This window comes from Oncorhynchus kisutch, linkage group LG6 (assembly GCF_002021735.2).
Source record: "Oncorhynchus kisutch isolate 150728-3 linkage group LG6, Okis_V2, whole genome shotgun sequence".
NCBI lineage: Eukaryota > Metazoa > Chordata > Actinopteri > Salmoniformes > Salmonidae > Oncorhynchus > Oncorhynchus kisutch.
This window is the reverse complement of record NC_034179.2, coordinates 51951492-51978388: the sequence shown is the minus strand read 5'-3', so window position 1 is coordinate 51978388 and position 26897 is coordinate 51951492. Positions and strand designations below refer to the sequence as shown.

Sequence of the window (26897 nt, the reverse complement as noted above, 5' to 3'; positions counted from 1 at the left end):
TCTCTTCTAATGCAGACTGTGTTCAGCTGGGCTGACATCGTGTCACCAGCCTTTCTCTCTTGGGTCGCTATACAGCCCTCTATAAATCTACCAGAGTAAGGAGGGATGTCACTGTCTGTCCATTGGCGAGATTGAAGTAGCAGGCATGAGAGAGTAGTGGAGAGAGGAGAGGGAGCGGTAGAGGAGGGGAGATATAAAAGACAGGCGAGGAGAGGAAAGGAGAGATAGTGGAGAGGTATAAGGAAGATGTAGAAGAGAGGATGAGCCCCCGTATTGCTAGCTCGTCATTGGTTAGGACCTCTTGTGGTCTGGCACCTGGTAGTGGAATGGGCTTGCTCTAGGTTTTAAAGCTCCAAATTGAACACAGTCCTCCCATCCCACCACAGATGTGTTGGTCCTCCTATTCAATGTATCCTTGACCATGATTGACTCCTCCATGGTCCAATACAACCTCCTTTAGCGTGAGAGGGAGGGCTGATTTGATCTTATGGAAAACTCTTGTAATGTACCTACAGAATACAGAATACTGGACAGTGCATTGCCTTTCTGACCCTGTTCTGACTCCAGTCTGCCACTAGCCGTCTGCTTCCCTTTGATAAGTCAGGCTAGTGGTGGAGCTGTGGCTGTCTTGGCTGGAGACTCTTTTGACAGTACGCTAATAGTCAAACTAATGGCTGTAGATATATTACATTTAAGTAATGTAGCAGATGCTCTGTGGCTAGCGCAATAACAGAGTTGCCTGGCGAACAATGCATTATGTGATTGAGAGTGAATTTTATTCAGGAGGAAAATAAGATGGACAGTTTGTGTGTGTGTGTGTGTGTGTGTGTGTGCGCGAGAGAGTGTAGAAAGAATAGAAAGTCAGGCTGATTTAGCCACCTCAGTCTCCCTAGGCATCTGGACATTGAATCGGCTACCACAAATGAGAATGGATAGAGGATTGCAGTCCAAATGGATAAAGCAGACTGAGCGGATACAGTATCATATTCTCATTCAGCCTAGTTTCAGAAACTCACTATCAACAATATCCCCTCTCATCTGGAGCAAAGGTCAACACATCTGTAGATATGTAATGGATCTCGCAGAGTTTAGTTTCACTCATCTAGACTAGAGCCTGCATGACTAGCAGAACAAATGTATAGCTGAGATTTGAATGTGATTGAATAGTGATCCAATTGAATCGAGTCCCAAAACTTGCCTGAATTAAATAAATAGAATCAGTGTGGTTATTCACAGGGTTAACGTTTGATATTCTTCGAGTTTTCAGAGACATATATCCGTTGTTACGTAGGTGGAAATATTTTCAAAGTGTTTCTAAGTAATAAAACGTTCCAAACTCCTTTAATGACTCTGTCCAAGTTATATATTTCCTCTTTCTGATTCTAATGATTTTTTTCTCTCTTTTACAGGGAACCCATTGGAAAGAAGAAGCCAGGTAAGGAAGTTTTGTATTACATTTTGGTATAAATTATTATTGTTTGTGGTATTACGTTTATGTGGGCAATATCATCTGGAATAGATTAGGATTAACATATCCTGCACCAGTATTTAATATCATCTGGAATAGATTAGCATATCCTGCACCAGTATTTAAGAGTCCAGCCATAGTACAGTCGTGGCCAAAAGTTGAGAATAACACAAATATGAATTTTCACAAAGACTGCTGCCTCAGTGTCTTTAGATATTTTTGTCAGATGTTACTATGGAATACTGAAGTATAATTACAAGCATTTCATAAGTGTCAAAGGCTTTTATGGACAATTACATGAAGTTGATGCAAAGAGTCAATATTTGCATTGTTGACCCTTCTTTTTCAAGACCTCTGCAATCCGCCCTGGCATGCTATCAATTAACTTCTGGGCCTCATCCTGACTGATGGCAGCCCATTCTTGCATAATCAATGCTTGGAGTTTGTCAGAATTTGTGAGTTTTTGTTTGTCCACCCACCTCTTGAGGATTGCCCACAAGTTCTCAATGGGATTAAGGTCTGGGGAGTTTCCTGCCGTGGACCCATAATATAGATGTTTTGTTCCCGGAGCCACTTAGTTAGCATTTCTGGCTTATGGCAAGGTGCTGGAAAAGGCTGGAAAAGGCATTATTCATCACCAAATTGTTCCTAGATGGTTGGGAGAAGTTGCTCTCGGAGGATGTGTTAGTCCTATTCTTTATTCATGGCTGTGTTCTTAGGCAAAATTGTGAGTGAGCCCACTCCCTTGGCTGAGAAGCAACCCCACACATGAATGGTCTCAGGATGCTTAACTGTTGGCATGACACAGGACTGATGTTAGCGCTCACCTTGTCTTCTCCGGACAAGCTTTTTTTCCGGATGCTCCAAACAGTCAGAGAAAATCTTACTGGCAGCAATATCCTTGCCTGTGAAGCCCTTTTTGTGCAACGCAATGATGACGGCATGTGTTTCCTTGCAGGAAAACATTGTTGACAGATGAAGAACAATGATTCCAAGCAGCACCCTCCTTTTGAAGCTTCCAGTCTGTTATTCAAACTCAATCAGCATGACAGCATGATCTACAGCCTTGTCTTCGTCAACACTCACACCTGTGTTAACGAGAGAATCACTGACATTATGTCAGCTGGTCCTTTTGTGGCAGGGCTGAAATGTACTGGAAATGTTTTTGGGGGATTCAGTTCATTTTCATGGCAAAGAGGGACTCAATTAATCTGATCACTCTTCAAAACATTCTGGAGTATATGCAAATTGCCATCATACAAACTGAGGCAGCAAACTTTGTGAAAATTAATATTTGTTTCATTCTCAAAACTTTTGGCCACGACTGAAAACTCAGAGGTCCTATTGCCTCTGGCAGAGAAAAAACTCTGTGGTGTTTGCATCCATCTGTTTACATTTCTCAATGGGGATTGGAGCGCCCTCTAGCTGTATTGTTGCATACTCTCCATTATTTTCACTCTAGATTGCTATATAAAGACTATCATTATTACATTTATTTGAAGTTAGATACACACCACTACTTCTACATAGTGTTTTGTTTCAGAGTTTTGCCTCTTCTTTTTTCATATAACCAACCCATATATTTTCCATCCATGTCAAGTTTCAATTTCAATTTCCTTCATTTTCCTCCATCAGGGATTGTGGAGAGAGCGACTACTTTCCTAAAGAGAGGTAGTAACAGATTCATGCTTGGCCATACTTTGTATGTGACCCCTGGGTTGCTAGCCCTCCGTTAGGGGCCCTTGGCTGTTGGGCCTTTTAGCTGGGACGTGGCTCTGAGGTGGGCCTGGGCAGTGCGGGGTCGAGCGGGGGAAGGGATAGCCTTGTATGTGATTCAGCCAACGCATCTGTCTCTATATCAAGCTAAAGCAAATACAGGTCTGGGACCAGGCTAGGGACAGGTGGGGTAGAGAGGGCAGGGTGGGGCAAGCTTGGTGCTCACTCTGTGTAATGTGCATGGCGGTGTGTTAGTTATGTCAAAAGGGCACCAGATGGTGTGTGTCTGACTGTACACCCCGCCCAACTCCCTTGCTCCTGTGCTGAAATCAACCCTGTCTTGGTTGTGGGAAATAATCGTCACCTTGATAGATGTGCATGCTGTGCCACAACAACAACAACATTACCATCCTCATTCTGTGTCGTTGGCTCTTGGGGTATCAGACGTGACAGTTTTTATAATCTATAGTATCTAGTTCAAGAGACGTGATGCAGGATTATTTAAATACAAGGCTCCATCTCTGGACAATTATGCATTTAGAGGATATTATGAGTGCATCACACTCTGCATCCCCAGGGGTAGCTCTGGTTGTCAGCCCATCAAGGGCACATTACAGAGCAGGCCCTCTTGTTGTTCTAACCTACAGTATTGTGGTAGGCTGGGTGTTGGGGTGTCCTGGTGGCGGGTTGTCTCTGTGTCACTGTGGCAGCCACGTGGTTGATTAGCATAACCCTCCTTCCTATCCTGTCGTCTGTCATAACATCTCCCTCTCTCTGCTCTCTGACCACCATTTTATTCTTCCGTCTCGAAAACCATGCCTGCTTCCTCTTCATCCTCATCCTCTATCTGCGGTGGTGTGGTTGGTAGAGAGTTCAGATCTACAGTACCAGTCAAAAGTTTGGACACACCTACTCATTCCAGGGTCTTTCTTTATTTTGACTATTTTCTTTGTTGTAGAGTAATAGTAAAGACATAACACATATGGAATCATGTAGTAACCAAAAAAGTATTAAACAAATCCAAATATTTTAGATTATTCAAAATAGCCACCATTTGCCTTGATGACAAGCTTGCACAGTCTTAGCATTCTTTCAACCAGCTTCATGAGGTAGTCACCTGGAATGCATTTCAATAAACAGGTGTACCACAACATTCTTCAGCAATACACCATCCCATCTGGTTTGCACTTAGTGCCACTATCATTTGTTTTTCAGCAGGACAATGACCCAAAACACACCTTCAGACTGTGTAAGGGCTATTTAACCAAGGAGAGTGATGGAGTGCTGCATCAGATGCATCAGCCTCCACAATCACCTAACCTTAACAACAATTGAGATGGTTTGGAATGAGTTGGACTGCAGAGTGATTGAATAGCAGCCAACAAGTGCTCAGAATATGTGGGAACTCCTAGTGTGCAAAGCTGTCATCAAGGCAAAGGGTGGCTACTTTGAAGAATATAAAATATGTTTTGATTTGTTTTACACTTTGTTACTACATTGTTCCAAATGTGTTATTTCATAATTTAGATGTCTTCACTATTATTCTACGATGTAGAAATTGTCAAAATAAAGAGAAATCCTTCAATGAGTAGGTGTGTCCAGCTATTGACTGGCACTGTACATGTATGTGTGCTCTGTGTCCCTCCCTGCAGGAGACTCCACCTCAGCTGACCCTCTGCTCCTAGACCAGTATGTGGCCGTCACGGACTATGAGAAACAGGAGAGCTCTGAGATCAGCCTGCACGTGGGACAGACGGTGGAGGTCATCGAGAAGAATGAGTCTGGTACGAGACCTGGATCAGATGGCGGCAGACTTTAGCTAAATGACTGAGGTTGCGTCCCAAATGACACTTGTTTATATAGTGTTGGCCCTGGTAAATAGTAGTCCATTATAAGGGGAATAGGGTGCCATTTGGGACATGAGTCCTGGCGGCCTTAACGTGTTTTATAAAGCAACCCCCCCCCCCATCAACTGAAAGAATGTTATTATACTTGAATGCACCTGAGATACAGGTACTTTAATGTGTACCAAGACGACTGCTAAATAGCAGCAGCATAATGCTATCACGTTGTCCTCAGAGCCTTCCAAATAGCCAATACAGGCCAATACAGGACCTAGAGAGAGCCTCTGCTGTGTGACGGACTCTTCTGTGTTTGTGTGTGTTTTGCTCTTTGTGTGCAGGTTGGTGGTTTGTTAGTTCAGACGAGGCCCAAGGCTGGGTCCCTGCCACCTGCCTGGAGGCCCAGGATGACCCTGACGACTTCTCCCTTCCCGGCGAGGAAGGTAACTCGCTCTGTCTGTCGCAAAACATAGGCCTACTGTAATTACTGATCACATTGGCAGCCATAAGGAGCAGCTCACAATCAAAACTCAACGTTTGCTGCCAAGTCATTATGACGCAAAACAGTGTGTCCTCGTTGATTTAAGATGTAGGAGAAATGTGGAACTGTAATGAATTAATCTTGGAAGCAGGATGTCTTGAAATCGTTACATTACGTAATGTATGTGGGAAAATGACCTCTGACTGTCTATCACCTTCACCTGTCTCTGCCCGTCGATGATGCTGCGTTCATAACCAAGTGGGAAGGTGGTAAATACCAGTTGTGAAGTTGGATGCTATCACGTGCTTTGAACCTGTTGAGAAATGCCAATTGGCTAATGGCCAACAAGCTGCATCAACTATAAACAAGAAATACAGCGATCATGCTTGTAAACAAATTATACTGTTCAAAAACCATATTAATAGATTGCTTTTTTATAAATAATGTTTTGTTTTAACTGCAGAAAATGCTGTTATCAAGGTCATCTCCTTAGTAGGTGACGTCAGAGGTCAGCATGTGGGAGAAGTCGGAGCTTAGGGATGACATGTGTTTCCCACTAGAAATTGCGAGTTCCCAATCGTATGTATTACATTCCACCTTTGGTTATGAATGCAGTGTTCGAACCAACCATAGAGATAAATAGAGGACTCTAGTGCCCAGATGCCCTTTTTAGCATGGGGAGTGCCATTGAGGAATTCCTATGGGTTAAGGAAGGATCACATAATTCCATCTGGGTCAGCAGGAGGGATCAGCCAATTAATTATGCTTGTGAGCAAACATTCCATAACTGCAGGTGGCAATTAATCGCCAACCTTGGCTTTATACTATAGCTGTTCAAACAACACACTCCAGATGGCAGTATGCACCCTTTCAGTTTGTTTACCAACTCATAGAAGTAGAAGAAAATGTAATACTTAAATGGAGAAGCTAGTGTGCTCAGAGGCCATAATAGGGCAGATACAATGAAGAGTCCTCTATAATCTTCTATGGAACTAAGAAAACAGAGCCAGCGTATTTACTTCCTGTTTACTTACTTCCTGCTGCCCACTGTGCTCTGCTGTCAGTGTCCCGGAGATACTGGTCACTGCCGAGCCTTGTGGGCCGCCGGCGAACGTTAGGGGATCTGTTCAGCACAGGCTTTGGGCAAGGTGGAGCGCACGACTCTTTTCTCCCTTTTCTCTATCTGTGTGGAAAATGTCATGTTTAGCATGAAAAACCCATGCATGACCAACCCAAGCCTAAGACTGAGGCAAGACATGCATGTGTGGCATGGATTGTAATGAATGCTACCTTTATGTTGGTATGATTTGTTCTCTCGATGGCATGCTGTGGAGAAAAACACTTTCTCACTTTTACTGTTATTTCAGTGAAATATGACATTTGAGATTGTTTGTTCTTTCTAAATAGAATATTTGTGTAACAATCACTTTAATTCAGTAGACCTAAAAATGGACCCGTTATGGATTAGTTCTAAAAAACAATCTGTTACAAGTGAAGGGTATTTCCATGTAAAAAGGACCCATGAGCACCAACATGTGAAGTTCATAGGAGCATGTCAAATGGATGCTAAGAGTCTATATTTTTGGGGAACGAAGGCATAGATACATTTTAGCCATTTTCCATTTTAAACATTTGGTATAATTAAAAGGCTTTGATTTCTGAATAAACAGATGGAAAAGGGATCTTAGAAAACATCTAGCAGAAAAATTCTTAAGGAATCAGAAATGCATCAAAACACAATGTTGACATACAGACCCCTGCCAACTAATAAAGACTTTTTATATTTAGCTTTGGAGAAATTCTTTACCTTCTGTAAGTAAAAAAAAATTGCGTAGTGCCTTGTAATTATGTTACCAAAAACCACATACACTCCATGACCAGAAATATGTCGACACCTGCTCGTTGAACATCTTATTACAAAATCATGGGCAATAATATGTAGTTGGTCCCCCCCCCCCCCCCTTTTGCTACTGTAACATCCTCCACTCTCCTGGGAAGGCTTTTCACTAGATGCTGGAACATTGATGCGGGGACTTGCTTCCATTCAGCCACAAGAGTATTAGTGAGGTTGGCCACTGATGTTGGGTGATTAGGCCTGGCTCGCAGTCGGGGTTCCAATTCATCCCACAGTTGTTTGAAGGGGTTGAGGTCAGGACTCTTTGCATGTTATTCTACACCGATCTCAACAAACCTTTACTATATGGACCTCGCTTTGTGCACGGGCATTGTCATGCTGAAACAGGAAAGGTTGTTCCCAAAACTGTTGCCACAAAGTTGGAAGCACAGAATTGTCTAGAATGTCATATGCTGTAGTGTTAAGATTTCCCTTCACTGGGACTAAGGGGCCTAGCCCGAACCATGAAAAACAACCCCAGACCATTATTCCTCCACCAACAAACTTTACAGTTGGCACTATGCATTGGGCAGGTAGTGTTCTCCTGGCATACGCCAAATCCAGATTTTTCCGTCGGACTGCCAGATGGTGAAGCTTGATTCAGAATTTTCACTGCTCCAGAGTCCAATGGCAGCAAGCTTTACACCACGCCAGCCAACTCTTGGCATCGCACATGGTGATCTTAGGCTTGTGTGCTGCTGCTTAGCCATGGAAAGCCATTTCATGAAGCTCATGACGAAGATTTCTTGTGCTGACGTTGCTCCCAGAGGCAGTTTGGAACTCAGTAGTGAGTACTTCAACCGAGTACAGACGATTTGAGCACGCTACGCTCTTCAGCAATTGGCGGTCCAATTTTGTGAGCTTGTGTGGCCTACAACTTTGCAGCTGAGCCATTGTTGATCCTAGTCACTGAGCTCTTCAGTAAGGCCATTCTCCTGCCAATGTTTGTCTATGGAGATTGCATGGGTGTGGCTGAAATAGCCAAATTCACTAATTTGAAGGGGTGTCCACATACACTGTATATACAAAGGTACCTTTAAGATATTTTCGCTCTCTTGTGAGGGAGGATAATGAAAGTTCACAGAAGTAACAAGTATTGGTAGACCTACCAATTAGTTATAATGATTTTACTGATGCAAATTCTGTTTATGAATTATGAAGTGATTAAAATTAAACGGAATTACTGCACCTGAATTGGCTACAATGGGAAATCATAATAGTCACAAATCACAGTTGGGTCACCTGCTACTGTCCTCCCTTCCACTGGCATACTGCTGTGTCCAGCTCATAAATGTTTTCTTTGACTGTTGTTTGGTGGTCAAACCAAGAGTGTTAAAACTGAGTCTGGAAAACCCCTCCCTCTCTCTCTCTCTATTCAATTAATATCACCTCTCACAACTCTTACTGACACCTACCCATGTAACCCCTCTCTTTCCATTTACTGTAACCAGTTTCCTCACCCTCTGAGCACCGACTGACACCGGACATCGAAAAGTAGTTGAAATTTGGTCAGTCTACCCTGGCCTTGATATTAACGTCCACAGATGGACTGGACCAAATCTGAACCTATCATAGACGTATGTTTCACAAGTTTGGATAGCATAGTACAGTGTTACTGTAGTTGAATAACCAAAATATATATTGAACTCAAGGTGCCATGTCATAGCTTACACCCCATTCTTTCTGCAGACATCTTTGAATCGTGATTTGGAGCAGATTTTTAAGAGAACCTGAGGGAGATTTTACCGTAATCTGTTACCAAAGTTTGCACCTGCACAGTTCTTCCACAGAATTAGTTTTTTTGTTACAAAAAATAATAGAAATAGTTAAAAGTAGTCCGTGTGGATATAGTTCTATTGTTAAATCTTTATATCAATGTTTTTTTGTTTGGCATACATTTTAATGTGAAAAGACTGAGTCAAAGCGCAAATATGTTACTGTGCAATTGCCCTGAACTCCTAATGCTAGCGTAGTTGTAATTCTGTCTTGTGTCTCACTGATGTTTTGTGTTGCATGATGTGTGTTGCATGTCTTCTTACTCCACAAGTTAGATCCCGCCCAGGCTCTGTCTACAAGGAAACACTCGCTGAAAGCGGTCAACTGATTACTAGTTTATGATCTGGGAATGGTGTACTGGGGGCTAACACTTTACATCCACTAGCAGATAGTGGGAGATTAGGTTCAGAAAATTCCATCCAAGAAATGTAAAGAAAGTTGCAGCTTATTTACGGAATTTCTATACAATTTTGGAGAACAGCCAAAAACAAACATTGTTTGCTGCAGCTTCACCTCAGTCGATCTACAAACACGTAGCCTATTAGCTATACAATTAGCCGCTATCCATTTACTCAGGACCGGGATTAAAAACAATAATTTCATACGTCCAGAGGGATCTGTTAGCGGAAAAAGGTATTTTATTAACAAACGGTAAACCGATACATTTAGCTTTACAGATTTATTTTATACAGCTAATTTCCTGCAATTCTACACATTTTGCAATGTTAATATAATATCTCAGTGAGACGGACTAACAAAATCCAAATGGGGGCCCCCTGGAGGTCAGGGACCCTGGGCACATGGTTGGTAATTCGGCACTGATTACAATGAGTTTAGGTTGACTGGTAAATTAGTGTAGCAAGCTAACATTTTTTTTTACTGTTTTCCATCCAAAATATGCACATTTTCCCACTAGTGGTGTATTCATACCAAACAGACTTGTTGCAAATACAAATCAGTGAGTGATGTAGTGCACACAATCAACTTTTCTGCTTAAGGTTTCATGTACCTAATACAAACCCAATGTTCAATGTGTTTCTATCGCATTTTCAACTATACCGATAGTTTTCACAAACTGTTGCGTTAAATATCAAAATGTACCTATTCTGGTCTTGGTACTTGCGCTCTAGCGAACAGTTTGCAGATACAGTACGGCTAGGCTGTGCGGGTAGGATAGTCTACATGATGAGATTATTATGGATAAGATCGAGAATGTTTTGATTTGTCAAGACGGTAGTCAAGCACCTATCATCATGTCACCAAAATAAGACCCTAGACATTTATTGGAAGGAGGAACATCAAATTCATACCATGCACTATAAAACTGTATTTTTTGTGAAGAATCAACAACAAGTGGGACACAATCATGAAGTGGAACGACATTTATTGGATATTTCAAACTTTTTTAACAAATCAAAAACTGAAAAATTGGGCGTGCAAAATTATTCAGCCCCTTTACTTTCAGTGCAGCAAACTCTCTCCAGAAGTTCAGTGAGGATCTCTGAATGATCCAATGTTGACCTAAATGACTAATGATGATAAATACAATCCACCTGTGTGTAATCAAGTCTCCGTATAAATGCACCTGCACTGTGATAGTCTCAGAGGTCCGTTAAAAGCGCAGAGAGCATCATGAAGAACAAGGAACACACCAGGCAGGTCCAAGATACTGTTGTGAAGAAGTTTAAAGCCGGATTTGGATACAAAAAGATTTCCCAAGCTTTAAACATCCCAAGGAGCACTGTGATAATATTGAAATGGAAGGAGTATCAGACCACTGCAAATCTACCAAGACCTGGCCGTCCCTCTAAACTTTCAGCTCATACAAGGAGAAGACTGATCAGAGATGCAGCCAAGAGGTCCATGATCACTCTGGATGAACTGCAGAGATCTACAGCTGAGCTGGGAGACTCTGTCCATAGGACAACAATCAGTCGTATATTGCACAAATCTGGCCTTTATGGAAGAGTGGCAAGAAGAAAGCCATTTCTTAAAGATATCCATAAAAAGTGTCGTTTAAAGTTTGCCACAAGCCACCTGGGAGACACACCAAACATGTGGAAGAAGGTGCTCTGCTCAGATGAAACCAAAATTGAACTTTTTGGCAACAATGCAAAACGTTATGTTTGGCGTAAAAGCAACACAGCTCATCACCCTGAACACATTATCCCCACTGTCAAACATGGTGGTGGCAGCATCATGGTTTGGGCCTGCTTTTCTTCAGCAGGGACAGGGAAGATGGATGGAGCCAAATACAGGACCATTCTGGAAGAAAACCTGATGGAGTCTGCAAAAGACCTGAGACTGGGACGGAGATTTGTCTTCCAACAAGACAATGATCCAAAACATAAAGCAAAATCTACAATGGAATGGTTCAAAAATAAACATATCCAGGTGTTAGAATGTCAAAGTCCAGACCTGAATCCAATCGAGAATCTGTGGAAAGAACTGAAAACTGCTGTTCACAAATGCGCTCCATCCAACCTCACTGAGCTGAGCTGTTTTGCAAGGAGGAATGGGAAAAAAATTCAGTCTCTCGATGTGCAAAACTGATTGAGACATACCCCAAGCGACTTACAGCTGTAATCGCAGCAAAAGGTGGCGCTACAAAGTATTAACGTAAGGGGGCTGAATAATTTTGCACGCCCAATTTTTCCGTTTTTGATTTGTTAAAAAAGTTTGAAATATCCAATAAATGTCGTTCCACTTCATGATTGAGTCCCACTTGTTGTTGATTCTTCACAAAAAAAACAGTTTTATATCTTTATGTTTGAAGCCTGAAATGTGGCAAAAGGTCGCAAAGTTCAAGGGGGCCGAATACTTTCGCAAGGCACTGTACATAGGGAAGCAGTCTCTAAGGTACAGGGTAGAGATGCATTTATATAGATGAGTTGTACTGTATTTACATATACTTGCACTGTCTAGACTGCCTCATTAACTACTGTTGTTGTCATCACTTACTGTTGCATAACTCAACAATTGTGTCAATAGCAGGATACTCTCAAATTTACAATCTACACGTTTGGCACTAGATTACTGCTTTACATTGTTTGCGAGATCAGACATAGGACAGTGCCAGAGCGCAGAATAATTTACAAACGCTCAACACCTGTTGAATATGGCCGGTGTCAGTAAACGTTGGCCAACAAAAAAGCGTAATTAAATTGTTGCCGGCAGCAGTTACAGTCACCAACACTCTGGATAGCGTAAACACAGCCTAACCAGCTCTGCTAGGGCGAGTAAAATCATCAGAGTGAGGTGTTCTCTCATTTGTGTCTGGAAGTAGCTAGCAAGCTAGACAGTTAGCTTGGGTGCTTGACTGCCGTTGTGATCAACCCTACTGATCGGCCAGAGCGTCCAGTATTTTTCCTGGTGTTAAATTGTAATTTAAACTGTATTCAATTATTCCTTTTTAAAAATTCCACCAAAAAATAACACCAATCCCAAAACAAATTGGGGGTGATCTGTCGAGACGATGCGTTAAATCCCCGACGAAGCTTTAGCGTTCTTATAAACTGATGTTACCCACTCTTCTGCCAAGGCACCTGCAGGTTCCCGGACATTTCTGGGGGGGAATGGCCCAAGCCCTCACCCTCCGATCCAACAGGTCCCAGACGTGCTCAATGGGATTGAGATCCGGGCTCTTCGCTGGCCATGGCAGAACACTGACATTCCTGTCTTGCAGGAAATCACACACAGTATGGCTGGTGGCATTGTCATGCTGGAGGGTCATGTCAGGATGAGCCTGCAGGAAGGGTACCACACGAGGGAGGATGTCTTCCCTGTAACGCACAGCATTGAGATTGCCTGCAATGACAACAAGCTCAGTCTGATGATGCTGTGACACACCGCCCCAGACCATAACAGACCCTCCACCTCGATCCTGCTCCAGAGTACAGGCCTCTGTGTAACTCTCATTCCTTTGACGATAAATGCGAATCCCACCATCACCCCTGGTGAGACAAATCCGCGACTCATCAGTGAAGAGCACTTTTTGCCAGTCCTGTCTGGTCCAGCGACGGTGGGTCTGTGCCCATAGGCAACGTTGTTGCCAGGGATGTCTGGTGAGGACCTGCCTTTACAACAGGCCTACAAGACCTCAGTCCAGCCTCTCGGGCAGTTGTTGTTGCCATCCTGTACCTGTCCCGTGGGTGTGATGTTTGGATGTACCAATCCTGTGCAGGTGTTACGTGGTCTGCCCACTGCGAGGACGATCTGCTGTCCGTCCCGTCTCCCTGTAGCACTGTCTTAGGCATCTCACAGTATGGACATCTGCACTCCTCATGCCTCCTTGCAGCATGCCTAAGGCTTGTTCACGCAGATGAGCAGGGACCTTGGGCATCTTTCTTTTGCCGTTTTTCAGAGTCAGTAGAAAGTTCTCTTTAGTGTCCTAAGTTTTCATAACTGTGACCATAATTGCCTACCGTCTGTAAGCTGTTAGTGTCTTAACGACCATTCCACAGGTGCATGTTCATTAATTGTTTATGGTTCATTGAACAAGCATGGGAAACAGTGTTTAAACCCTTCACAATGAAAACTTTTTTTGTTTAGTTGTAATGGAAAGACGATGTATTCCATTGAGCCAATTTCAGCCATTACCTGGGTGTGTTTGACAGCTCGTTACAAACGTTTAAACGGGAGAAAAACGACAGGCACAAGCAAGCGTATGAAAGAGTCGCATGAGTAAAATGAAAGCAATTAATCCAGCGAGATTTAAGTGACAGGTGAATTATTCACCCCTCAAACACAGGAAATAGATGGCTGAAATAGACCGATCCTCAGATAGGAGGGGCATGTGCGTTGCTACATAATGTGCTGTCCCTGCCAATTTGTTGACTCCCATCTGCTTGATTGACATTCTTTTAAAAGTTAGTATGCAAGATGAAAAAGACATCACCTAATGTCATGTGTTCTTTGCCATTTCCAGAGGAGAAGTACACAGTGATCTACCCATATGCAGCGCGAGACCAAGATGAGATCGACCTAGAAAGTGGCATGACTGTGGAGGTCATGCAGAAGAACCTTGAGGGCTGGTGGAAGATCAGGTAAAACACAATACCCCAGAAGTGTGTCTGTATACAGTGAATGCATGTTGGCTCTGTGTGCATGTGCATTTCATTGAGTGTGTGGATCAGAGTTGGTTGTTTGTTTCTACTAAATAAGGCCTTTGTTGTTGTTTCTCTCTCTATTGAAGCTGTGAACGTAACCTCTTTGCTGCCCTCTACAGGTACCAGGGACAGGAGGGCTGGGCCCCGGCGTCCTACTTGAAGAAGGCCGACATCCTGAGCCAGAAGCTGGTGGCAGGGGCAGCGGGCCACTCCAGCACTAACGACCTGGACGGATTCTCTAAGCAGCAGAGTCAACAGAACCAAGCCAAGGAGAGCCGAGGAGACAACAAGGATCAGAAAGACAAGGGCTTCTCCCCCTTTGCCAAGCAGCACAGTGAGTAGGAACTAGAAATGTAAACAACTAACTAGTTTAACAACAAACAGCTGTAACGCCCTACTTAATGCCTGCAGGTAGGCGTTATTAAAATACATTACCAACCCTATAAGATATAATAAAGCATTATACATTATGCAGGCTTTATTATGCAGGCTTAAGTAGTGTTACCAAGACGTCCCATCTGTATGAGGGATGCTTCCTCAGTCTCCTTCCTGCGAGGCTCTCTAAATCAATGCCTGAGTAATGTAAAACATCCCCTTTTTATTCCTACAGTGTGTAAGTAATTGAGGACCTGAATGCTTTCCTCAACTACACCTCCATCGGTGAGGATGCATTACACATCGCATTAGAGCCGAAGTCCCCAGTCTCCAGATTTAATTAGTCTACATCAAACAGTGCTCTCTCCTTCTTTCTCTCTCTCTCTCCTTTCTCGCTCTCTTTCTATGGTCTCTCACGCTCTACTCACTAATCTCTCTCTCGCTCTCTGCCAACTGGGCACCAACTGGCTGAACCAATGTTGTTTCAAAGTAAATTGTCAACGTATTGTGACGTGGAGTCTACGTTGGATTTGCAAAAAAGTCCTCAACTGTTGTTTTGAGGGTAATTTTTTTTAGCACAGGATTATGTCATGGTAACCATTTTTCAGACAAACCGTGTATAAAATGTTAAATGTTTTCCTTTGAAACAACATCAGATTTTCAACATCATATCCACTACAATAATAAAACAATGGGCTGGGCGGCACCTCCTACTGGAGAGTTAATCTACAGCTATCCCTTTGGTCTCTCATCCAGGGTTTTAACTGTCACGCTGGTATGAAGAGTCGGGAGACAGACGCAGGAATGCGTAATAAGGGTTTTTAATTAAGCCCCAAATTACAGCGTGCCATGTAACGGCACAGGGACAAAGAACAAACAAACCACAGGGTTGAAACCAAAACAAAAGAGCGAGGAGTACCTCGAATAAATAACACAAGCGCCCAATGATTATCACACGTGACGAGACCCATAATCATCTGCGCAATCCACAAGGGCACGAAAGCCCAAAACACACAGAACAGGTACTCACACGCACCAACGGGCATAGTAACAATAATGGACACCCCAATGGAAACCAAATGTCATGACAATAATGACTTTAAAACAATCAGAGTTTAATGGCTATGATAGGAGAAAAGTGAGGATGGATCAACAACATTACTCCACAATACTAACCTAAATGACAGAGTGAAACGAAAGAAGCCTGTACAGAATAACAATATTCCATGCTACATGTTATAGGTATGCTTGTCATCGGCAAGGACTAGGGAAGGACATGGCATAGAGCTAAGCACAGGCATAATCCTCACAGAAAACCTGGTTCAGTCTGCTTTCTAACAGACACTGGGAGACAAATTCAACTTTCAGCAGGACAAATCTCTGGCTGGGCCACTCAAGGACATTGAGACTTATCCCGAAGACAGTCCTGCATTGTCTTGGCTGTGTGCTTAGGGTCATTGTTCTGTTGGAAGGTGAACCTTCACCCCAGTCTGAGGTCCTGAGAACTCTGGAGCAGGTTTTCATCAAGGATCTCTCTGTACTTTGCACGATTCAGCTTTCCCTCGATCCTGACTAGTCTCCCAGTCCCTGCCACTGAAAATCATCCCCACAGCATGATGCTGCCACCACCATGCTTCACCATAGGGAAGGTGCCAGGTTTCCTCCAGATGTGACGCTTGGCATTCAGGACAATGTGTTCAATCTTGGTTTCATCAGACCAGAGAATCTTGTTTCTCATGGTGTGACAGTCCTTCAGGTGCCTTTTGGTGCACTCCAAGCGGGCTGTTGTGCCTTTTACTGTGGAGTGGCTTCTGTCTGGCCACTCTACCATAAAAGCCTGATTTGTGGAGTACTGCAGAGATGGTTGTCCTTCTGGAAGGTTCTCCCATCTCCACAGAGGAACTCTGGAGCTCTGTCAGAGTGACCATCGGTTTCTTGGTCACCTCCCTAACCAAGGCCTTTCTCCCCCGGGCGGCCAGTTCAAGGAAGTGTCTTGGTGGTTCCAAACTTCTTTAATTTAAGAATGATGGAGGCCACTGTGTTCTTGGGGACCTTCAATGCTGCAGACATTCTTTGTTACCCTTCCCCAAAACTGTGCCTCAACACAATCCTGTCTCGGAGGTCTACGGACAATTCCTTCAATCTCATGGCTTGGGTTTTTGCTCTGATATGCACTGTCAACTGTAGGACCTTATATAGACAGGTGTGTGCCTTTCCAAATCATGTCCAATAAATTTAAATTACCACAGGTGGACTCCAATCAAGTTGTAGAAACATCTCAAGGATGATCAATGAAAACAGGATGCACCTGAGCTCAATTTCGAGTCTCATTGCAAAGGGGCTGAATACTTATGTAAATAAGGTATTTCAGTTTTTTAAATATAAATATTTCTAAAAAACCTGTTCGCTTTGTCATTATGGGGTTTGGTGTGTAGATTAAAAAAAAATCAATTTTCAAATAAGGCTGTAATGTAACAGGTGGAAAAAGGGAAGGGGTCTGAATACTTTCCGAATGCACTATATTTATACTGAACAAACATATAAATGCACTATGTAAAATGTTGGTCCCATGTTTCATGAGCTGAAATAACAGATCCCAGAAATGTTCCATACGCACAAAAAGCTTCTCTCTAAGAATGTTCTGCGCAATTTGTTTTACATCCCTGTTGGTGAGCACTTTTTTTGCCTAGATAATCCATCTACCTGACCAGTGTGGCATTTCAAGAAGCTGATTAAATAGCATGACAATTACACAGTTGCTCCTTGTGCTAGGGACGATAAAAGGCCACTCTAAAATGTGCAGTTGTCAATTGGCATGCTGACTGCAGAAATGTCCACCAGAGCTGTTGCCAGACAATTTAATGTTGATTTCTCTACCATAAGCTGCATCCGTCATTTTACAGAATTTGGCACTACATCCACCCGGCTTCACAACCGCAGTTTGCTGATGTCAACGTTATGAACAGAGTTCCCCATGGTTGCGGTGGGGTTATGGTATTGGCAGGCATAAGCTACAGACAACAAACACAAATTGCATTTTATTGATGGCAATTTGAATGCACAGAGATACTGTGACAAGATCCTGAGGCCCATTGTCGTGCCATTCATTTCGCCGTCATCGCCTCACGTTTCAGCATAATGCACAGCCTCATGTCGCAAGGATCGGTACACAGTTCCTGGAAGCTGAAAATGGCCTGCATACTCAGACGTGTCACCCTTTGAGCATGTTGTTTGGGATTCTTTAGATCAACGTGTTCCAGTTCCCGCCAATATCCAGCAACTTCGCACAACCATTGAAGAGGAGTGGGACAACATTCCACAGACCACAATCAACAGCCTGATCAACTCTATGCGGAGGAGATGTGTCACGCTGCATGAGGCAAAATTAAAGTTAATAATGTGTTGGATTCACTCCATTTTAACCAAAAGTTAAGGTTAAAGAAAAGGACTAAATCAAAATCAAACTTTGCGTAAAGTGCATTTAAAGTTTGATTTGACTGGATTTAGTTCTATTCTTTAATTTTAGATTTTTCGTTGAGATGGAGACGTGAATCCAACATATCAATGATTCATTTGTAGACAAACATCTCCTTCAATACCCAGTATCTTCTGGTTGGATAGTTCCATCTGTGCCACGGACTTAGTCTGGCTTTAATACCAGTTTGCCTACAAATGTAATAATTGATATGTTGGATTCACGTCTTCATCTTTAAAAATCTAAGTTAAAGAGTTGGACTAAATCAAATAAGGTTTGACTCTCTCTGAAAACATACTGACAAAAAATCTAATTGTTTTTACCATTGGAATTTGGTTGTGCTTTACATCTCCTCCTTTAAACGTTGATAATTGGTTTTGTTGTCAACCTTACACAATTCAATACTACTTTTAATACAGTTAATAGCCTAAAATGATTAAGTGTATCTTAAATGAATGTGACAGTATGTATTCAATGCTAAAATGAGTAACGCGCCCATGGCCACATTGAGGTTATTGTAACTCTAGATATCTTTATGTAATCGTAGAAAGTATGCATGTTCAAGATAATGCAAGGGTCACAGGTCTGTGGAGATCTTCACAATTGCTGTAATAATCTGTGCAGGATCTCGAACCGCATTGATCACTTGCACGATGTACTTTTAATGTAATCTCAACTGCAATCCAGATCATGTGGTTCTGCTATTAGATAAAGCACAGTGATAAACACATTAAGTTGTTGTATAAATAATCAAAATATCTGACATTGTATTCCTATTTGAACTATATTGTGCTTTTAAAATGGTTGAAAGAGCAGTGATAACTAGGGATGGCACAATTACCGGTTATGGATGAAGACAGCCATGAATATAAAATAAGTCATAGGGAACGAACAGCTCACTGAATACAGGACAGCCAGGCATTCGTGCGTTTCTGCAATAACATGGACTTTTAACAACATAATGAAACTTTGTTGCCCCTTGCTGAAACAAGCAAAGTGGTGTAGCAAACGATGAATAGAGTGGGCTTGGAACCTCTAACCCTGGCAATTTGATTGGTAAACCCATGCGTATACTTACAATGAGTGCCCGGTATTGTGATGGAATAAACTCCATGGTAATGTAGAATGTTCATACTAAAATGTAGCTTGTGTATTTTTTTGTAATGTCAGTTGAGTTGAATCAACAAATCACAGCACCTATTGATGCGTGCTCTGTGCCTATGGGCAGAGACGAAGAGTCAAAGCAAGAAGTTTTACTCAGCCCAGAATCTGTCCACAAAAAAATGTTTTTTTTGTAAGGAGGTCAATGAAAAGGTTTCGAATTTGATTCATAAATCATTTAATTGCTACGTCACGCTTATTCGATCGAATGGTCGCACTGATATAAACTGACGCATTTCGGCAACTTTGAAAAAAACTACTTCATATCGCCGTTGTCATAAAGTTCTTTAAGTTTTCATCGTTGGCTGATTTGCTCTACTTTTTATTTTTATTAACCTTTATTTAACTAGGCAAGTCCGTTAAGAACAAATTCTTATTTACAACGACGACCTAGGACGACCTAGGACGACCTGTCGCTCTGCCTTGTTCAGGGGCAGCTCGGGGATTCGATCTAGCAACCTTTCGGGTTACTGGCCCAACGCTCTAACCACTAGGCTACCTGCCGCCCAACTGAGCTGAGATCAAATAAGCCAACGATGAAAAAAATAAAAAATGTAATGCTTTAACGTGGAGATAGCCAGAGTGAGTTTACGATCGCATCCTTTGTATCAGTGCCATTATAATGTCTGTGACAGAGCCATTTAGGCTAGCTACTCTGATTTCCGAGCACTATCATCTTAGTGTACCAGAGTGCAGAATAACTCATGAATTTACAAACATGCAACACTTGTTGAATGTGACTGTTGTCAGCAAGAAAACATAATTCAATCATTGCCAGTTGCACAGTTAGTCACTAACACTCTAGATAACATACGAACAGCCTAACCAGCTCTGCTAGGGCGAGTAAAATGGTCAGTGGGGTGTTCTCTCATTTGTTTCTGGAAGTAGCTAACAAGCTAGCCAACTTTGGACAGTTGGCACTTGACTGGTGTTGAGGTCAGAACGCTCAGATCAACCCTACTCCTTAGTCCAGTGTGCGCTCTGAACGCTCCGAGAGCGAATCACTCTGAATTTACAAACGACTCAGAGCGCACTCTGACACAATGGAGGTAATTTACAAACGCACCTAAAAATAAGCTCTCTATGGCCTGTTGTTCACACGCTTATCTGCCCTCTCATTGGCTAGAACGGTCTCCACCTGATCTTGCCTCCTCCCGTCTGCCTTCCATCTTTGAGGACATGTATTTCCGTTGTTAGAGCGGTCACTTGACTATCTTGTCAATATAATAATAGACCGTCTTTGATAAGGGTACACTCGAAATGGCCACCAGTCCACCCCTTATGCAACCATTGACTTAAATGGGGACACCCGTTCAATTCATTCCATTTCTATGGCAGCACATGCAGTCAGGAAAAGTGTCTAATATTATTTTATATTTTTTGCTATTCAAACGGTTATTACGGAAACCCATGACCATTTGCAATGGGTTTCCGTAATTAGCATCATCCAAACTTCTATGACTTCACAGCCCTAGTGATAAGACATTTAGATGACAACTAAACCCCCCCCCCCAAAACTCTGATATTGTTTTTCATTTCAAATGTGGTTGTGCTTTTAGATGGTTGACAGCATACTGAAAACACATTCAACAAACTTCTGTCTGTCTTTATGAGTTGCTGAATTAAAAAGGTTGAAATGTCAGAGTAACACAACCAAACATTACCAAAATGTCCACATTGGAATGACGTGGTGTGCCCAGTGGGTAATCTCGCTCTCTTTGGGTCTCTTCAATCTGTATGGCAGAAGTTCACCTTTACAGTGTGGTTGAAATTTAAAGGCAATGTTCCCACTTTTAGCGGAGACTGCATTCACGGTAAACACTGCTAATGTCGGTGCAATCATCACCTTTTAAAATGTAGAAATCTTTTCAGATTGAATAAAGCCCTTGGTTTCCCTCTGTCTGGAACTAATATCTCCTGATATGAGCAGTCGATGTCAACGCAGGCAGTGTTTTGAGACTGATTAGGTGTGCTGTGCCTTTTCCTTTACAGAACAAGGGGCTAGACAGAGACCACCTCCACGCAGGGATCTCACCATCGTAAGTACCCCGCTCCAACCAGTTAACCGCACAATGAGACGCCAACAGCACTCATTAACAAAGGCATTTGACTAAATGAGTTTTGCATTGTTTTGACCTGCCACAAGTCAAACCTGATAAGGACTTACTCTTTATTCACACCCTCCCTCCGTTTAGCCGAGGGGGCAGAACCTGCCCAAGCCACCCACCCCTCCCCAGGTGGAGGAGGAGTTCTATACCATCGCAGACTTCCAGACCACCATCCCCGACGGCATCAGCTTCCAGGCTGGGGTCAAAGTGGAGGTGAGACTCATCACACATTGGTAGATGGTTTTTGCTTGAATGTGAACAGCCTACTAAATTCAACCTAGAGAACCGTTTTTGATTGAATGGAAGGGCATTAACTGCTTCCCCTGCTGTGTATTGATTCCTGATTCCTTGAATTCTCATTCATTTCTGTTTTTCAGGTGATAGAGAAGAACTCCAGTGGCTGGTGGTACATTCAGATTGAAGACAAAGAGGGCTGGGCCCCTATCACCTTCATCGACAAATACAAGAAGACCAGCTTGACCCCGCGCCCCAACTTCCTTGTACCTCTGCCCAACGACTTGGTCCAGCTGAAGCTGGAGGATGGCACTGCTGGCGGTGCGGGGCAAGAGGACAGCTGGTCCAAACCGCTGCCAGACGAACCCACGGCAGGGAGCGAGTCCGTAGCCCGGCCCAAGCTCAGGGACTGGAAGTCCAGTGCCAGTAAGGCGGCATCTGCTTTTTCCGGTCCCCTGCCCCCAGCCCCGTCTGCCCCACTGACTGAGGAGAAGCCAGCCCTGCCACCCCGCAGGGAGTCCATCAACAAGAGCACGGACATTGAGATTACTGTGGAGAAACCCAGGCCAGACCTATCCAAACCCTTGCCTTTGAAAACCCCTGCCCCGGGGGTCATCATGCCCCTGCTCACCCCCAAAGCTGCCCCCTTCAAGCCAGACAAGCCCCCCGAGCCCAAAAGAGAGGTCACGAACAAACCTCTGCATTTGAAGAATGAGATGGGTTTGGAGTGTGGCCACAAGGTCTCCGCCAAGGAGGTTAAGAAGTTCAACCTGAAACCTGTGGCTAAGCAACCACCCAAGCCCATGCCTGATGCACCGGAGGAGAAACCAGAGGCCATCGGCCCTGCACTGTTCATGAAGCCTAAACCCATAGTCCGGCCCAAACCCGTCCCAGCTGCCAAGCCAGAACCGCCAGCTGAGAACAAGCTGGATATCACCAACCTGAGGAGCAAGCTGAAGCCTTCAAAGCCAGCTGAACCAGGCTCTGGATCAGCAGAGACAAGCCAGCAAAACGGCGCTGCTCCAAACAACGGCCCTAGCAACGCTCTCCCCAAGATGCCGCCGCCCAACCTCCCCCCTAATAATGCTTTACCCAAGATGCCTCCTGGTAATGTACCCCCCAAGATGCCCCCTCCTAATAATGTTCTCCAAAACATGCCACGTCCCAACAGCCCCCCTCTCAATGCACTCCCCAAGATGCCCCCGGCCCCCAATGCTCTCAATGGCAAGGCCAGCGACGAGCCCAAGTTCCCCCCCAAGCAGCAAAATGGCCACGGACAAGTGAGCCAGGATGTCCCCAAACCCGCCGTTCCCCCCCCCAAAGAACCTCCAGGGAGGCCAGCCGTCCTCCCTAGGCGACCCCCTCCACCTAAAAAGACCTCAGAGCCATCCAGCCCCACAGAAACCAAAGCTCCCCTGAAAGAGCTCCCAGACACCAAGCCTGCTCCCCCCCAGCTCAGCAGACCACCTCCCCCTAAACCCAAGGCCTTCATGCTGCCCCCGCCTAAAGACAAGGACAAGGGGGAGCCCAAGGCAAAAGTGCCTGTGGCCCCAAAGCCCCTGGTTAAAATTGAGAAACCAGGCCCTCCGAGGGATAAGCTGCCTCCTCTGATCAAGGATCCCAGTAAGGAGGAGCTGTTCTTGGCCGTGGCGGACTTTGAGGGCGACGATCAGATGGGTGGCTTCAAGGAGGGCACCGTGTTCGAGGTGATGGAGCGGAACAGCAGCGGCTGGTGGTTTTGTAAAAATCTAGGAGAAGGGCCAATGAAAGAGGGCTGGATCCCCTCCAATTACCTGACCAAGAAACCCTAGGTAACAGGTTCTGTTGGCCTTTTTAATAAAAATATGACTAATTGTATTTAATTAGCTTTTTATTTATAGGTACCTTTTTTGATTGAGATTTGTTACTTTGTTAAATTCCATTTGTTTAGCAAGAATGAACCAGCAATGTTTATTTTTTTGCATATTGTTCTTTTTTTTGTACTTTTTATCCTCGTTACAAATGACTAAGCATAAAATCCATAACAAGCAAATGTTCATGTTCACCTTTTGTGCCATATGTTACTCAACAAGCCTATAATGTCATTTTATGATACAGTAATGTTATCACAAGCTTTGTAATAGAACAAATGTCTTTCCAAGCCGTCTATAATATTGTGCCTCGGTATAGTGCTTTAAGCTTAAATATATGCAATTTAGCTTGTTAGTTTCTCAGTTAGTATTTCAAAAATATATTTAAGTCTAATGAGTGGAGTCATAACTGACTGGAAAATAAATCAGACCATACACCAGAGGAACCAGGGGTCCGTATTCACAAAGCATCTCAGACTAGGAGTGCTGATTTAAGATCAGTTTTGCCTTTTAGATCTTAATGAATAAGATTACATGGATAGGGGGGTACCTGATTCTAGATCAGCACTCCTACTCTGAGAATCTTTGTGAATACTGGCTGAGATAATCACAAGACAAACAGCCAAAACCAGCCTAAGGCAGAAGGCCATGGATACTCAAGATTCCTCAAAGAACACCCCTCCTCCACTAAGGCTGCAACGGAGGTTACAATAGGAGTTCAAGAGGACATTTTGGCTTTCAAGTACTAAAATATTAACACTTCAAGCAACGTTTTTGACGAGTGCTTAATACTAAACATTTATACAGATCTTTTCAGGTTTGTGAACATGTTTATTCTTCTTTCAGGAACTGCATAATACTGATGCGGCTGATTTGTAACAGATGTGCACTTTTCAGATTATTCAGCCGTTCAGACAGTTCAGGTTTGCAATCTGGATTACCAAACTGGGGGAGTGAGCCTGTCTTTCAACTCACTCTTGAACATTGTAATAGAATGCACAAGGTGCAATTTTAAAATGAGGCAGTGCATCAGTTTTCCTCTTGTCTGTCATTGCATACCTTAGAGGTATTTATAATTTCTCAGAAATGTCCAGTGAAAAAGCTTGGGAACCCCCTGGCTTAATAGACCGATGGAGAGGAAGTATAGAATGTACAATTGAAAACCACAGCCATGTATTAAAACACTCAAATAAGGTTGCTGCAAGACTTTGGGAGCTGCATTGTATACCAGGGTTGGAGTCCAACTCCTTTCAGGATGGACTGAATTGAAATGAAAATGGACCCTTTCCCTGGTGTTCACAGTACAATAGGTGGAAAACACCCTATTGATTTCATGAACTGTAGGTCTACCATTATCAATACAGCCCCTAAATATGAGAATTGACCTGCGATTTATGCAATAATAATATTAATAAATATAAACAGCGATACTGGATCACATTAAAAAAAAGGTGCTCAAATATAAAAAGTGTGATAATTATAAAAAAAACATTTACATTAGTGTTTGACTGGTTTCAAGCACCAGACTTAGCAAAAGTTAGTTTTTCTCGTACTTCTAGAATGAAGTAATGTCAGCTGTCGTTTACTTTTCACCCTTGCCGTAGTTGGAACTTAATCATGCATTGTTCCTACAGCCGAAGTAGTAACATGTGTTTCCCAAAACACCACGCAGAGAGAACATTCAGCAAGTGCGTCGTTGGAACATGTCGACACTATTAGGTTCGAAAGATAGCGCTTCTCTAGGATCCGCTTTCTCCATTCAAATTTGACCTTTAAAATAATTGTCACAATACTGGTCAGACAGATCAGCTCCTAGAGAGATATCGCCTATGGCTGAAAAGATCGAGGTGGCCTATTATAATGGTTACCCGTGAATGCATTACATCACAGATTTGGCACATCATTGCATTAATGTTCCTACACATTACATAGAGGGAAATAGCAGACAGTAGCCTACAATTAGATAAATAGAACATGATGTTGATTTAAATATGATCAAAATACATAAGCAAATGTAGTGTACTCATTTATAGTCATCTTGGTTTTCATTTGAAGCATAATTTTGTTACAATTGCAAAGACATTGCCCACTTTGTAGCCTATTTAAAGTTATCGGTGGTCACAGAGATGGATAAAAATCCATTGATTGTGTGTTTAACAGAGGTCTTCTGTGTATAAAGTGACATGGAAGGACAAAAAAAAGCATGTAACGATGCACTTGGCTTTTCAAGTGGTGTGAGGCAGTCGGTAAATAGGCCTAACAAGCCTTTAAGTGTGACTAGTAACAATGGCTACTACGAAGGATCTAACAAACTTAGCCTTAAGATACTTCTGGGAAACTGGGCCATGGTCATGGAGAAAGAGGGTTGGTCTCCTAGGAGACACACTGACAAGGCTGGGAGTGCCTGTAGCTCAGGTTAATTGGAGAATCTCAGAGTATGGTTGATCTGATTCTGCTCCTAGTTGCTTGGATACTATGTTTTTCCCATCCCCCTCATGTTAAAGTACTAGGTCCAATGCTGTGTGTCAGGTCCCTAACCAGCATTAAAATCATAAGTAACTTGGAGTTTTCTGGTCTTTGGCAGTGTGCATAGGACACAAGTAATTATATTCATGTCAGATTTGTAATGATCAACACTAGTGTCAAGTCATTGAGTGAGACCTGACAGTTCGTGGAATGTGAGTGAAACCTAGATTGGGTTATGGTATGGGTTGGAAAGACATGCATTCAACACTTTGGTTACTGAAGCATAAGGAGAGGCACACAGGGATGTGAACGCTACAATAAAACAGTATGGATTGTCTTCTTGCTATAAGTAATGCTTTACCCTAAACTGGTCAATTTAATTTGAAAATGAATTCATAAAAAGAAACTGCTCATTCTTTATTCTTTGAGATATGCAGCATAAACACCTTTCCCGCTGACATATTGCGCATATCCCATCTTAGTCCTGTATTGTATTCGTAATACTTGTGTATTTCCCCTCATGGTTCTCTTTCATATCAAGTCAATAAACATTTTTTTTAAAGTTACATGGTATCTTGGTTTTCCTTGGAAATGTAACTTTATTTTGAGGAAACGGATGCAACCTAGATCAAGAGTTAACCGCTGATAGCAGACACTCACGTTGATGTTTTGGCCGTGTAACTGCATTGGGGCTGTCAAATTGGTTGAGCAGCCGTTCTTCATTGTCATGAAGCCACACCCATCCCACTCGCTTTAGAAGTTCAGAACAAGAACGTGTAGGCTATATAGAAATGACGCTCAAATTGAAAATCAGGATTTCTATCAGCCTAATCGATGTTTAACTTACAGATCACATTCCAATGTTCAAACTTATAAACAAGGCTGCATGGGATTTCTCATTAATGCAACTCTGTGCAGCCAATGGCAATGTACGCTTTAGGTAT

The 26897-nt window shown here is 43.0% G+C and overlaps 1 protein-coding gene across 4 annotated transcripts in view; it reads left to right on the top strand.

Moving 5' to 3' along the window:
- Positions 1–26519, top strand: part of LOC109892965 (SH3 and PX domain-containing protein 2B-like) — an 85558-nt gene extending 59039 nt beyond the window's left edge. Inside the window, exons 6-15 of one of the 4 annotated variants that reach the window (XM_031826924.1) lie at positions 1410–1435; positions 3104–3139; positions 4837–4968; positions 5367–5468; positions 6571–6654; positions 14104–14221; positions 14404–14618; positions 21288–21334; positions 21491–21616; positions 21781–26519. In XM_031826924.1, the coding sequence (XP_031682784.1) occupies positions 1410–1435; positions 3104–3139; positions 4837–4968; positions 5367–5468; positions 6571–6654; positions 14104–14221; positions 14404–14618; positions 21288–21334; positions 21491–21616; positions 21781–23448 (2554 nt within the window). In that variant the 3' untranslated portion in view covers positions 23449–26519. The remainder of the gene's footprint in view (positions 1–1409; positions 1436–3103; positions 3140–4836; positions 4969–5366; positions 5469–6570; positions 6655–14103; positions 14222–14403; positions 14619–21287; positions 21335–21490; positions 21617–21780) is intronic. The other 3 variants (XM_020485892.2, XM_031826925.1, XM_020485893.2) reach the window with 3 other exon arrangements.
- The last annotated feature ends 378 nt before the right edge of the window (positions 26520–26897 follow it).